The following is a 15,489-nucleotide window of genomic DNA, read 5'->3' on the forward strand; positions in this document are numbered from 1 at the left end:
TTTCATACCATTTCCAAGACTTGCTCATTGAAATGTTTAAAAAAACAATATTTGATTTTTAAAATAAAAAAAGGAAGACACTATCAGCTCCAGTTAGTGTAGTGACAGTGATAAGGATCTTCAAAAAAAAAAAATTCTTTGCGTCAGTATACGAAGTGATATGTGCCAGTATACAAAGAGTTTATTAATTGCATGGATCTTGTTACTTATCACTCATTTGCACAGATCTAGATGTGAGTTTACTGGAGAATAGATTATTCTTAAAGGTTTCTTCAATTAATTCTGTAATTATTTGGTTTCTGATTGAAGGAGTAGGATCTTCCTGTTAGTCATTCTGGATTTTTTGGAATAATTCACAGGTTATATTCATATCCATTCTGCCAATACACACTTGTACATGCACATACATGACAACCCATATGAATTTGTATTCCATGTGATAATATGATGATATTCAAGTCAAATCTACACTCTACTTTTTTTCTGTCATATAGAATGCAGAGTAGCATTTATCATATTATTTCAACTTCTGTGTTGAAATAAAATCCCAAATGTTACTAACTTGCTGCAGTGAATGAATTCAGCCCAGAACTAGGATGGTTATAAATGGACTAATTTGACTAATGTTATTAGTGGAGTCCCTCAGGTTCAGTGCTGGGCCCTTATTGTTTTCAAAATTTATTAACACTATTGATGAAAGCATATCGAGCTTATTGTCTAAGCAGAAGATACAATGGTTGGACAGGGGCTTAATGACAGGAATTAAGGTGTACTACCGCAACAAGACCTAATAAAATTAGACAGATGGGCTGAGAATGGAAATTGAGGTTTAATATTGATAAATGCAAGGGGCTGCATATGGGCAGCAGTAATTCCAGTAACAATACTACTCAGTGTACCAATTGGGTAATACTACACGAGAGGTGATAGAGAATGAAAGAGACTTAGGGGTAATTGTACAGTCTGGCATGAAGTTCTCTGAATAGTGCAGACAGACTGCCGGGACAGCTCATGGGATTCTGTCAATTATACATAGGAAGTTTTCCAGCAGGAAAAGATTTATTTTATGTTAAAAAGTTTGGATGTGCTATTCAAGCATATTTATTGTATGTTGTGCATGCCTTTATAAGGCAGTGGTTAGGCTGCATATGAGTACTGCATGCAGGTCTAGAGGCCTCATTTTAGGAAGGAAATGGTTCTGTTGGAATGGGCATAGATAATAGCAACAAAGTTAGTGAAGGACATGAAAGAGTTCAGTTGTACAAATTGCAGTTCTTGGAAACTAGGCATCTCTAAAGTTGGTTGAAATGTTTAAGGCTTTAAATTTATTCAGTAATGCTGATGGCATCCTTACTCTTTCTTGGACAACATACATAACATAAATTGAAAAAAGATGGCTGCAGGTTAGGTGTGTGAAAATTTGCTTTCAGCCAGAGAATAATTGATTGTTGGTACAAAATTTCTTCTGGAGTTGTGGAAGTGTGTAGTTTGAATAAGGAAGAATTAGACAAATTATTATAGTGATGGACAGATGATTTTTTTTTTTTTTTTTTTTTTTTTGATGACACTATATCATTTGGCTGCTTCCTTGCATTATTTGCCACTTCTAATACTAATATATGCTTGTAACTTTTGTTACATATTTAATCGATTTTTTATTTCACACTGACTACTTGTTTAGATTCCATGTGTTATTCACCATTTTGGCATGAGGTTGCAGAGGACTCTACCATCTGAGAGGACACCATAAAAAAATCTATAATGGCAGAATCTCGGTTTCTAATTGAATATTAGATTTATCTCATTGGCAGTACAGTCGGTCCTCGTATAACACGTGTTTGCATTACACGAATTCGATCATACACGATTTATAAATAGGGGAACGTTATCTTATATAACACGAACCGAATTCGCTTATACACGATTCGCCTTTGTGTTTACAAGAAATGGCAGTCGAACGCGGAATCACCCCAACTGAACGCAACACCATAGGAATAAAGAAGATTCTGAAAATGTATTTATGTGTTTTATATCAGTGAAGGGGAAACACATTTCACCATAATAACGTAAAAACCAACACAATTCCAGCTATCGGTATAATCGCAAATGCAATTAGATGGAGTTTACTACCAGTTTATAACAGGTTCCATTAGCAGAAACGCAACTGGAAATTGTTTTTATTGTTTTATGGTAGTAACCCCTAGAAATGTGCTTTAGTAAAATGCGAGGTGTTAATTAATAGTGTATCTCGGCCTTTACGGTGTTATTTATTCAGTTGCTACACGCGCGCAGCTTTGTTTATGTGTATCAAGCGTGCCTCCTCGTTAATTGCGCTTTATTCCCTAAAAATGAGTAAAATACTTAAAAGGTGTGAAAAGGAAGCGTCCTGGTGAAGACACTGCAGATTCAGAGAGAAAAAGAAAAGCAATATCGATAAACAGAGGCGGACTGGGTCAAAAATTCTTACCCGGGAAAATTTGTAGTGGCCTCATACTACGGTTTATGGCCAAAATCACACTGGCCTCCGGCCCACCGTGGTTTCCCCCGTAAGGCTTATGGCCATTCCGCTTCTGTCGATAGAGAAAAAATATGAAATTGCGAAACACTTTGAGCGAAATGAAAGACCATGTGATATTGCACGTGCTACAGACCTAAATGAGGCAATGCCGAGAATTACAAAGAATGCAGAGGAAATAAAAACAACTTTCATAGTGGGAACAACTCAAAGTGTAGTTAAAATCCATTAGATTAAGACACAAAGAATTGGAAGAGATGGAACGGCTGTCATCTCTTTGGATAGAAAATCAAACAAAAAGCAAGTTTCCTTACGATAGAAGCAAAAGCATTAGCAATATTTTATTACGACTTACGCATTATAATTTATACTTACGTATTATAAAATACATAAGTATTTTATTACGACTATTTTATTTAATATAATAAATATTTTACGAATAAAATACGTATTTTATTCGTAAAAAATACTTTTTTAGTATTAAAAAATACTTTATTATAATATAATATTATTTTTATTACGTATTTTAATCGTTATAAAATACGTAAGTATTTTATAACGATTAAAATTACCCGATTATTTATTGTGTTTGGTAATGTTTTGGTTCCAAATGTGTGTTCAATCTTGGGTGGTCGGCACCTAACCCCACTTTTCCCATAGGGCCTGTTGTTTATATTGCACGATTTTGCATTGCACGAGGATTTCTAGGAACGCAACTATCGTGCTATACGAGGACAGACTGTACCATAAAAATTAAATTAGTAATTTTAGATCACTCAGGGAAAATGAAGTTATTTACAAAATGAGTTTAAGCCTAAGTCTGCTGCTGCTGCCAGTGCAGGAAACGAATCTTTCATAGACAGAATGATAGAAATATAGAACACAGAGCAGTGTTTATTACCATATTATTTCAACTACTACATTGAAATAATACTCCCACACTTTTACTAATTTTTTTGTACCACAAGAATTAGCACACTATGATTACAGTGGTAGATCATTACATCAGAAAATCATTACAATTGATTTTGGAAAAAACTGATTCCCAATCTGTTAAAGTGATGGAGGCATGGAAACATTTTGAAATTGTGGACTGTATCAGAATCATAGCTTTATCTCTCAAAGAAGTAAAACTGTCAACATGTGTGTGTTGGAAAAATGTCTGGCCAGAGTCAGGTCATTAAGGAAATATGGTCCAACTGGCAGAAAACAGAATTGGTGCGATAATAGAACTTGCTATATTGGTAGAAGGGGAAGGTCTTGATGATATGACTACTGAAGACGTTCATGAATTACTGGTAGAAAAAGAGGCTGGCAAAGTGGATTTGGTGGAAATGGCATCAGAAGTAAACCAATTAAATTCAGAGGATGATAGTGCAGGTGAAAATTCTGAAGTTCCAAATTTTACACTAAAAAGCATACTGGAAGGCATTAACTTAGCCGAGCAATTAGAATCTTATTTATTTTTAATGCAAATCCTTGGACTGGAAGGAACATAAAGTTCAAAAGGGAGTTTCAAAAATGCTTAGCTCCATACCATGCAATTTACAAAGATCTATCAAGCAAAAGCAAATAATCCCAAAATACTGATATTTTAAAGAGAGCAGAAGATGCACAAAATCTGGATGCTGCAGAAGAAAGTTAAGAAGGTGAAGATATTCTGCAACAGAGAAAACGTTCGCGTTTGATTTGTGCTTAGCAGCAATGAAGAGGAAGAAAATTAAATGAACATACATTAATTGACAATTGTAATTAATTGTAAGACGTTTGTTCAGTTATTACTATTTTTAATAAAAATTAAGTTTCCCATAATTATAAAAAAAATATATGTATTTTTGTTAGCTTTTGGAATGTAACCCCCATTTTTGTATTGGTTCTTAGTCCCATATAACATGGTTTCGCACTACACAAGATTTTATAGGAACATAGCTACCGTGTTATACGAGGGTTACCTGTACTATGAATTTCATCATTATCTAGAAAGAAATGTAATTGTTAAGGAGCTTTCAAAATATATAATTTTTGTGCAAGATTTTGATAAGTATTTTTTCCTTCATAGAGGATACTGTCACAGTATTACCCAGGTTTAGTATATAGAACTATATGTATATAGTATATCAAGGATGCAACTTATCATAAATAATAAAACTATAGGTCATATCTCATATGTTGGTATAAAAATATTAGTGAATTTCTCAGATGATTATTCCAGATCTAGCGTTACTGATATGTTTTGGTATCCTAATACCTCAAATACTTCAGCTTTGAATGGATTTAATGGTACTACGGATCCATCTAAAGATTTGACAGTTGCACAAATGCCCTCAAAAATAAAAAATAATGAAAATTTCAGTGAAGGATTTTGTAAACTACTAGAATAAGCAAAAAAAACGTAAGCCTGTATGTTTTTGGTTTACCACTCAGTAAAGTTTTTGGGTTTTGCAGATATGTTAAAAAAGTTTTTCACCAGAGTTGAAATCAGATTTGAATTAGTACTTCAGATGAAAATATATTATTAATACAGAAAATGATAAGAAATATAAATTTCAGTTAGAAAAGCTACCTTTATGGCTTCCACAAGTTAAACCCCAGGGGTTCACATCGGCTTGGCACACCCAGGATCCTGAGCTGGATATCATCATTCTTACCTTCCTTGGTTATTTCCCCCTCCCCTCTCTCTCTCTCTCTCTCTCTTTCTCTTGTTATGGGAGTGTAATAATGTGTATTTATCCAATGTAATAAATAATAATGGGGATAATTGGTTAATTTCTAACACAGAGAAATCACCCTCTCACATTTTTATAATGTTTCAGAAATCAGATAGGTTTGAAAATCAAAAACAAACCAATATGAATTTTGATCATTCGAATTTAGAATCATGTTATGTTGAGGTGTCAGAAAAAAGATATCCATATGAAAAATTTACAATACATTTTGAAGAAAATGGTTATGTAAGATTATATCCAAGTTTTTTAGCTACAGGAAAAAAAGATGTGTTGTGATGATGGTGTAATTGTTGATTATTTTCAGTTCAAAATACACTTTGACTTCAGTAAACACTCCAATTATGTAAACATCAAATCTATAGAAGTTTTATTTCAGTAGAAATTAAAAAACAATGAAAGTTATCAGATATATTGTTTAATTTTATCTGAAAAGAAGAAAAATTACAATTAATGGATAAAAAGTAAAAAGACAGCCATTATTTAATTGAAAAAAATAGTTATTAATTAAATGAAAATTCCTGAAGGCTGTTATCATTAGCACTAGTAGAGGCATACGATGCAAGAAAGCAAGCTTATGCAACATCAGCCAAACACTCCCCCCCCCCTCCCCATTTGTTCCAAATGCCTGTCCAGCTTGGCCTTAAATTTATTTAGGCTATAAGCTTCCACAACAAAAGATGGAAGTCTGTTCCACCAATCAACAATCCACTGGCTAAAGGCAAATTTCTCTACATCTATTCTACAACTGTCTTTCGTCAATTTGAATCCATGCCCCTTCAGGTTCTTAATCTGAGCAAGAGGAAGAATCCCTTCAGCATTCAGCTTGCTCAACCCATTCAAGGTCTTATATACCACCTCAATCAGATCACCTTGCAGGTGCCTACTCTCCAGGCACTGCAATTTGCAGAACTTAAGCCTTTCTTGGTAAGAGCATCCCTTTGTTCCCCTCACCAATTTTGTTGCCCTTCTTTGTACTCGTTCTATCAACTCTACATCCTTCCTAAAATGAGGCCTCCAGACTTGTACACAGTACTCTAGGTGTGGCCTGACCATTGCCTTGTATAATGGAATTATCACATCCCTGTCCCTGCTAGCAAAATTCCTATATATCATTGACAAGACTCCATGATCTGCCCTGGCAGCCTGTCTGCACTGCTCAGCAAATTTCATATTTGACTGCACAATTACCTGCAGGTCTTTTTCACTTTCCATTTCCCTGATTGTAGTACTACACAGTTGGTAGGTTTATCTTCGATTATTGCTACCTATATGCTGTACTTTTCATTTGTCAATGTTAAACTTCATTTGCCACTTCTCAGCCCATTTGCCCAACTTATCTAGATCCAGTTGGAGTAGCATACTAGCATTAGCATTAGTAGAGGCATTTGATGCAAGAAAGCAAGCTTATGCAGCATCAGCCAAAAAAAAAAAAAAAAAAAACCCCACTTCCACTTCACCCCTCTGTTCGTTCAAAATACCTGTCCAGCTGAGCCTTAAACTTATTTAGGCTATCAACTGTCTTTACTGTCGTTAACAATCCTGCCAACCTTTGTATCATCTGAAAACTTGAACATTAAACCTGATATACCTTCATCAATATCATTGATAAATATATAAAACAACAATGGGACCAACACCAAACCCTGGGGAACTCCATTAATAACATTTGTCCACAAAGAGCAGTGTCCATTGATTACCATTCTCTGTTGTCTCCCACTCAACCATCCCCTTATACATTGTAGCAACTTACCCTTAATGCCATAACTCTCCAATTTGTACAGCAGTCTTCCATGTGCAACAGTATCAAAAGCTTTCCTGAAATCTAAGTATATGATATCAAAATTATTTTTGGCATTCAGTTCCTTTGGGACCGCATCATAGTATCCAATCAAATTGGTCAGACAAGACCTCCCTTTAACAAACCCATGCTGTGTGTTAACTATTACTACAGTCTTGTCTAGATGATCCTGCAACGCTTCTTTAACCAGTGATTCCATTATTTTTCCCGGAAGACAAGTTAAACTGATATGTCTATAGTTACTTGTGTTGCCTTTTGAACCACCTGTGTGAATTGGGTAATACCGTAAAATGGAATGAAGTATCTAAAGATCCTACTCTCTCTCTCTCTCTCTCTGAATAGTTGGCTAGACAATTTAAGGATTATCTCAATTGGAATATTATTTCTCAAGAACAAAAACTCTCAGACAGCTTTATAGAAGAATTTCATGAAAAGATTGGCTGGAATATACAATATCTAAACATCATTTCTAAAGAGTTTATTAAAGAACATGCAGATAAGTTAAACTGGGAATTTATTTCAGAATTTCAAAGATTATCTGAGGAATTTATTTGGGAATTCAAAGAGAAATTAAACATGAAAAAGTAACTAAATTTCAAATACTTAGTAAATTAAACATGAAAAAGTATTATAGCCTTAGATGTTAATGCACCATAAAATCCTTAAACAACCAACCAAGTTAGTGACATAGATCCAATAATGAAGGAAGAATTGGAAAAGGCATTGAAAGTTACAAAAAATAGGAAAGCAGTGGGAATGGATGGTATAAATGCAGAACTGATTAAGTTCTGCATTTATGCTGTTAAATTATTTATTAAGTGATGAATTCATAAACAAAAATTGGAAAAGATTAGTTTTATGTGTGATAGCAAAATTATGTATGAAATAACATAACTTAAAAAAATTATGAGTATTTTAAATGGCAGATATTCTTAATATAAAGCTACAAATCCTTCCTACTAAAAAGTAATGATTTAAGAATAGACTTTGAATACAATGTAAATAAATTTAAAACTATTAAAAAAGACACCAGCATTCATCTCAAAGCAGAAGTTTAAGATGAAGAAAGAAAGAAATTTATTTCAAATTTATATGCTAGAAGAGTTTAGTCAAACCTTATCTGATATCAGTATTAAAAATTTTAATTTAAAAGATGATTTAAAATTGATTTACAAAATAATACTGAATATGTATTTGATTTTGATTACAGAAAATAGTTTTAAAAAATAGTCTTTATTCTGACATGTTTTTTATTAAAAAGGAAGACTTTTTAGTTGTTTTTGCTTAAACCTATTTTAAAGATAGCAAAAGAGACACGATGACAATTCAAAAGATAGCAGAAGAGACACGACAACAATTCAAAAGATAGCAGAAGAGACACGATGACAATTCAGGAAAAACTATAAGAAGAGGGGGGTAAAGATATGGAATGAAGAAATAGCTAAAGTATTAAGATATTTATCTTGTATATTGTAATGTAGTATTAAGATATTTATCTTGTATATTGTAATGTAGTATTAAGATATTTATCTTGTTTGTCTTGTACTGCTTTAGCAGTGCAAGACAAACAAGATAAATATCTTAAATATATAAAAAACAGGACAGGTGAGAATGAAGAAATATATAAACAAGGACGTAATAAAACTAAAGATATAATAAGGAAGGCTAAAGCAGAGTCATGGGATAGATTAATAAGTACAATAGAACATGATGTTCACGGAAGACAAAATTTGGCATATAAAATGATGAAACACTTGAATAGCACAGAGAAAGACACTTCAAGAATAAATATAATAAAGGAAAGAACAGTGGAAAAAAACATTATGAAGAACTGTGGAAGGATCCAGCTTATCAAACAGAAGGGATCAGTTAGACCCAGTTATTGTTGACTTGGTGCATTACAGCCTAAGATGCTGATGTGCCATAAAATCCTTAAACAACCAACCCAGTTAGTGACATAGATCCAATAACAAAGGAAGAACTGGAAAAGGCATTGAAAGTTACAAAAAATAGGAAAGCAGTGGGAATGGATGGTATAAATGCAGAACTGATTAAGTATGGAGGAAGCTTTTTAAAAGACAGGATACTAAATTTATTTAATAAATGTTGGGAACAATATAAAATACCAGAGGAATGGAAGATAGCAAAAATTATTTCAATATTTAAAAAAGGAAATAGAAATGATACAAAGAATTATAGAGGGATTAGCATATTAAATACAGTATATAAAATGTATAGCAAAATAATAAATAATAGAATTAAAATTATTTCTGATGAAATATTAATAGAAGAACAGGCAGGATTCAAAAAAGGAATGCCGACCGGGCTAGCCGAGTGGGTAAAGTACCTACCCGGCAACCCAAAGGTCGCGGGTTCGATTCCCGCCTCGGGCTTGGATCAAAGTACTGCAAAAACCTTGGGAGGTGCAATATGGCCACAGAAGCCGATGCGCCAACAACTACCAAATCAAAAAAAAAAAAAAAAAAAAAAAAATCAAAAAAGGAAGATCATGTACTGATAATATATTTACATTAAAACAAATAATAGAAAAATGAAAAGAGTTTAATTTAGAAAAACATTTAGCATTTAGAGATTATGAAAAAGCATTTGATCAAGTAAACAGACAAAAACTATGGGACATATTGAGTAATAAAGGATACCCAAAGCATCTTAAAAAAATAATACAGAGTTTTATATCATTGAACAAAAATAGTAATAGATACAGGTAATAAATTAACAGAAGAAAGTATAATAAATCAAGGAGTTAAATAGGGATGTAGCTTGTCACCAATGCTGTTTAACATATATATTGAGGATATGATATGTAAATGGAAAGAGGAAATTAATACAGGGATATATTTAAATATAAAGAATAGGATTAATACACTGCTATTTGTAGATGATCAAGTAATTATTCAAGATAGTTAAGATAATTTACAAAGAGCAGTATTTAAATTAAACCAAATAACCGAAGAATATAAAGTTAAAATATCAACAATGAAAACTAGAACAATGGCTTTTAAAGGAAAAAATACGGTGAGAACAAAAATAGTTAGACAGTAAAATATTAGAACAAGTAAAACGCTTTAAATATCTAGGATGTGATATAACATATGATGTCGAAGAAGATATGAACCAGAAATTGGCAAAATTTCAAAATATATGTGGAACAATAAAAAGAACTTTGGCTAAGAAAACAAGGAAAGAAACAATTGAAATTTTACAAAGTAATGGCAATACCAACACTTCTTTAAGGTTCTGAAACATGGATACCAAAACAAAGAGACATTAATAGAATACAAGCTGCAGAAATGAAATTTTTAAGATATCTTAAAGGATGTACAAAATTAAATAAAATACCAAACGTAAATATTAGAAAGGAATTAAAAGTCTACTCAATTAATGAAAAAATTATAGAATATAGACAAAGATGGAAAGAACATGTAGAAAGAATGGAAGATAATAGATTCCCTAAATTAGCTTACACATATAGAGCAAAAGGAAAAAGAGACAGAGGAAGACCGAAGAAAAGATGGGCAGACTTCTTTGATCGGAACAGGCGGATCGCCTAATCCATGAAGGAAGATAAGAAGACCTACTTTATTTTCTTAAAAAAATATAAATAATTTTAATTTTTCGATTTTTGCAGTTTATTTTAAGAAACTAAATGATTTTAAGAAAAGAGGGGGAGATGTTTTAAGGGAGGGGGAATTTTTTAATTTGTAATGTCCTAGAACTTATATTTTCTGTACTATGAACTACACTTATAATGAAACATGATGGCTTTTGTATTTATTACACATGTAGCAGGTGGCACTGAAACAGTGGCTATTCCCCAGGGTGATGGATCTTATCATCTTTATGGTTATAAATGGTTTTCTTCTGCTGTTGATGCTAATATGGCACTCACATTAGCAAGGATTACAGACAGCAGTGGTAATGTAATACAAGTAAGTATCAGTCTTTCTGTAAAGTTCAATTAAATTTAATAAATACAGTGCAACCTCAGTATAACATGCCTCTTCATACTGCAATTTCAGGTATTCCACTGGCATGATCATGTCCCCTAAAATGAATTGTAAAAATAGTAGTATAATATGTTCAAAGAACTAGCAATTTCATATTGGAAACTGAAATAAGTGAATACTGTATATACTATTACCTACTGGAATGAGCAGCAGCCTGGAAAACAAGAGGCAGGATATTTCAGAGACTGCTGGGAGTCATTGCAGTAGAAGTAAACACATGGGTTGTGTTAGGGTAGCTAAGAAAAATAACAGGTGCATGTATACTTGCGTGTACACCAATGCCTTTAGCCAGCGGGTGGTCGGTTGGTGGAACAGACTGCCATCCCTTGTGGTGGAGGTTGATAGCCTAAATAAGTTTAAGGCTCAGCTGGACAGGTATTTTGAACGAACAGAGGGGTGAAGTGGAAGTGGTTTTTTTTTTTTTTTTTTTTGGCTGATGCTGCGTAAGCTTGCTTTCTTGCATCAAATGCCTCTACTAATGCTAATGCTAATGCTAGGAGTTTGTTAAATAAATTTGATGAATTTGAGGTATTGCTCAAAACATCAAAGGCAGATATTGTTAGGATATCAGAGACATGGTGTCACACAGATATAAGGAATGCAGAACTGGAATTTGGGGAGTACAATGTGTACAGAAAGGATAGACAGGATAGGAAGGGAGGAGGGGTTATGCTATTAGTTAAGAAACACACAAAATCCAAGGAAGTGAAGCCAGTTGACATCGCTGGACAGTGCCTAATGACTCTGATGAGTATAATAAGAAACTGTACAGGGAAATAGAATGGGCCAGTAAATCCAAGAGTCTTATAATGGGGGATTTTAATTTCCCAGATATTGACTGGAATTTGTGTGTCGGTGACACACACTTGCAAGGCTTTTGTGGATTTATTAGATGATTGTTTTCTACATCAGCATGTTCGGGAGGCAACTAGAGGGAGTAACACTCTTGATTTGATTATCAGTAGTGATACTTAATGCATTAAGAATCTTCAGAGAAAGGAACACTAGGTGCCGGTGATCACAGTGTGTTGAAGTGGGATTTACTCAAGGAGGTAACTACCATCAGGGATAAAGAGAAGGGTTTTTGCTTTCGTAAAGGCAACTACGATGGTCTGAGACAGTATTTAAATTCTACACAGTGGGACCAACTGATGATGTTACCAACAGCAAATTCAAAATGGGAAGCATTCAAAGAACTTATCTTGGAAGCTACTAGGCTTTACATACCAACTAAGAAATATTGTTCAAGGTATAGGCCTAAATGGATGTCGGATGAACTAATGAGACGTATAGGCAGAGAAGAAAATGCATGGGATACGTATAAATTAACATGTGACATGGAAACCTATGATAGATACAAGTTGATCTGTAACCAAGTTACAAAGGAGGTTAGGCAGGCGAAGGCAGATTATGAGAAATCTTTGGCAAAGGATGCAAAGAAAAACAGCAAAGAGTTCTTTACTTATGTAAACTCTAGAAGGAAGGGGATGAATCAGATTGGTCCACTTGATATTGATGGTTCAACTGTTGATGATCCTGCTCAGGTAGCTAACAAACTAAATGAATATTTTGCATCGAAATTCACACATGAGGAGTTATTCAGTGAGGGGAATGCCAGAGGTGAATTCAACTCTGGCAGAAAGCTAGATAATCTTGCAATAAATGAGAGTAAAGTGGAGGAGAAATTGTTGAAGATAAACACAAGAAAGGCACCTGTGGTGGATGGGGTCTATCCAGTTATATTAAGCAGCAAAGGAAGTAAGCAAACCCTTAGCCATAATTATGACAGATTCCTTGGACCCAGGGGAGGTACCCATAGACTGGAGATGTGCAAATGTGACCCCAATTCACAAAGGGGGATCAAAGGCTGACACAAGTAATTATAGACCTGTGAGTTTAACCTCTGTTCCAGGAATATTAATGGAGACACTGGTTAAAGAAGCACTGCAGGATCATCCAGACAAGACTTCAGTTATAGTTCGGACACAGCATGGTTTTGTTAAGGGAAAGCCTTGTCTGACCAATTTAATTGGATACTATGATGCAGTCACTGGATGCAGGGAATAACTTTGATATTATATACTTAGATCTTAAAGGCTTTTGATACTATTGCACATGGAAGACTGCTGCACAAATTAGAGCAGTGTGGCATTGGAGGTAAATTGCTGCTATGGATAAAGGGGTGGTTGAGGGGGAGAAGACAGACAGTGGTAATCAATGGACACTGCTCATCGTGGACTAATGTTATTAGTGGAGTCCCTCAGGGTTCAGTGTTGGGTCCATTGTTGTTGTTTTCTGTATTTATAAATGATATTGATTCAAGCTTAATGTCCAAGTTTGCAGACAATACAAAGATCGGCAGGGTTGTTAAGGACACTATGCTGCTGCAACAGGATCTGGAAAGGTTTAGCAGATGGGCTGAGAGGTGGCAAACGAAGTTTAACATTGACAAATGTAAAGTACTACATATGGGAAACAGCAACCCCAAAGTAACGTATCAACTCTGTGGTACTACACTGACAGTAGTAGAGAATTAAAAGGTACCTGGGGGTAATTGTGCAGGCAGATATGAAGTTCTCTGAGCAGTGCTGTTGGGCTGCAAGAGTAGCTCATGGTGTCTTGTCAATGATTTACAGGAATTTTTCTAGCAGGGATAAGGAGGTGATTATTCCCTTGTATAAGGCAATGGTCAGGCCACACATTGAATACTGTATACAGGTCTGGAGGCCTCATTTCAAGAAGGATTCAGAGCTGCTGGAACGAGTAGAGAGAAGGGCAACAAGATTACTGAATGGAACAAAGGGTTGCTCTTACGAAGAAAGGCTTAAGTTTTGCAAATTAGAGTGTTTGGAGACTATGCACCAGCAAGGTGATCTGATAGAGGTGTATAAAGCCTTGAATGGTTTGAGCATGCTCAATGCCGATGGGATTCTTCCTCTTGCTCAGATTAATCACCTGAGAGGGCATAAATTCAAATTGAGGAAAGACAGATGTAGGATAGATGTGCGGAAATTTGCCTTTAGCCAGCGGGTAGTTGGTTGGTGGAACAGACTTCCATCCATTGTTGTGGAAGTTGATAGGCCAAATAAATATAAGGCCTTGCTGGACTGGTATTTCGAACGAACGGAGGGGTGAAGTGGAAGTGTTTTTCTTTGGCTGATGCTGCATAGGCTTGCTCTCTTGCATCATATGCCTATACTAATGCTAATTAAATTGTACTTTTTAAATAAGTACATATAAAGACTTAGATTTTATATTTGGCTGCAGAATAACCCCTAGGTCTTTTTCACTTTCCACTTCCATGAGTTTAGTACCAGCAAGTTGGTACATTTCTCTTCGGTTTTTGCTACCCATATGCAGTACTTTGCATTTGTCAATGTTAAACTCCAGTTGCCACTTCTCAGCCAATTTTCCCAACTTATCTAGATCCAGTTGGAGCAGCATACTGTCATTACTGTTGTCAACAAACCTGCCAACCTTTGTACCATCTGCAAACTTGGACATTAAACCTGATATACCTTCATCAATATTATTGATAAATATACAAAACAACAGTGGGCCCAACACCGAACCATGGGGGACTCCACTAATAACATTTGTCCACGAAGAACATTGTCCATTGATTACCACTCTCTGTTGTTTCCCACTGAACCATCCCTTTATCCATTGTAGCAGCTTACCCTTCATGCCATACCTCTCCAATTTGTACAGCAGTCTTCCATGTGCAACAGTATCAAAAGCCTTTCCTCAAATGCATGGAAATATAATTATGATATCAAACTTATTTTTGGCATTCAGTTCCTTTTTGACCCTATCATAGTAAGCAATCATTTTGGTCAGACAAGACCTCCATTTAAGAAGCATTGCGGGATCATCTAGACAAGACTGCAGTAATAGTTAAGACACAGCATGGGTTTTAACTATTACTGCAGTCTTGTCTAGATGATCCCGCAATGCTTCTTTAACCACTGATTCCATTATTTTCCCCGGAAAACAAGTTAAACTAACAGGTTGGTAGTTACTTTTTTCTCGCATTATAGCCGTAGTAGCTTATCCGCCATGAAACTCCCATAACAACGTTTTTCACCTTTTGATCCTCCTTTGTGAATTGGTGATACATTTGCACATCTCCAGTCCATGGGGACCTCCCCTGAGTCCAAGGAAGCTCTCATAATTATGGCTAAAGGTTTGCTTACTTCCTTTGCTGTCTCCTTTAATATAACTGGATAGATCCCGTCCACCCCAGGTGCCTTCCTTTTGTTTAACTTCAACAATTTCTCCTCTACTTTGCTCTCAGTTGTTACAAAATCACTGAGCTCCCTGTTAGCGTTTGATAAACTTCTGGCACTCCCCTCATTGAATAACTCCTCATATGTGAATGTAGATACAAAATACTCATTCAGTTTATCAGCTACCTGAGCA

The 15,489-nt window shown here is 34.9% G+C and overlaps 1 protein-coding gene across 1 annotated transcript in view; it reads left to right on the plus strand.

Moving 5' to 3' along the window:
- Positions 1 to 15,489, plus strand: part of LOC150075765 (acyl-CoA dehydrogenase family member 11-like) — a gene marked incomplete at its 3' end in the record, with an annotated part of 132,322 nt that overhangs the window by 18,225 nt on the left and 98,608 nt on the right. Inside the window, exon 5 of the mRNA XM_090387876.1 lies at positions 10,847 to 10,989. Coding sequence (XP_090244002.1) covers positions 10,847 to 10,989 — 143 coding nt within the window. The remainder of the gene's footprint in view (positions 1 to 10,846; positions 10,990 to 15,489) is intronic.

The sequence above is a fragment of the Mastigoproctus giganteus genome, chromosome 13 (assembly GCF_048544385.1).
Source record: "Mastigoproctus giganteus isolate SK-2022 chromosome 13, ASM4854438v1, whole genome shotgun sequence".
Taxonomy (NCBI): Eukaryota; Metazoa; Arthropoda; class Arachnida; order Uropygi; family Thelyphonidae; genus Mastigoproctus; species Mastigoproctus giganteus.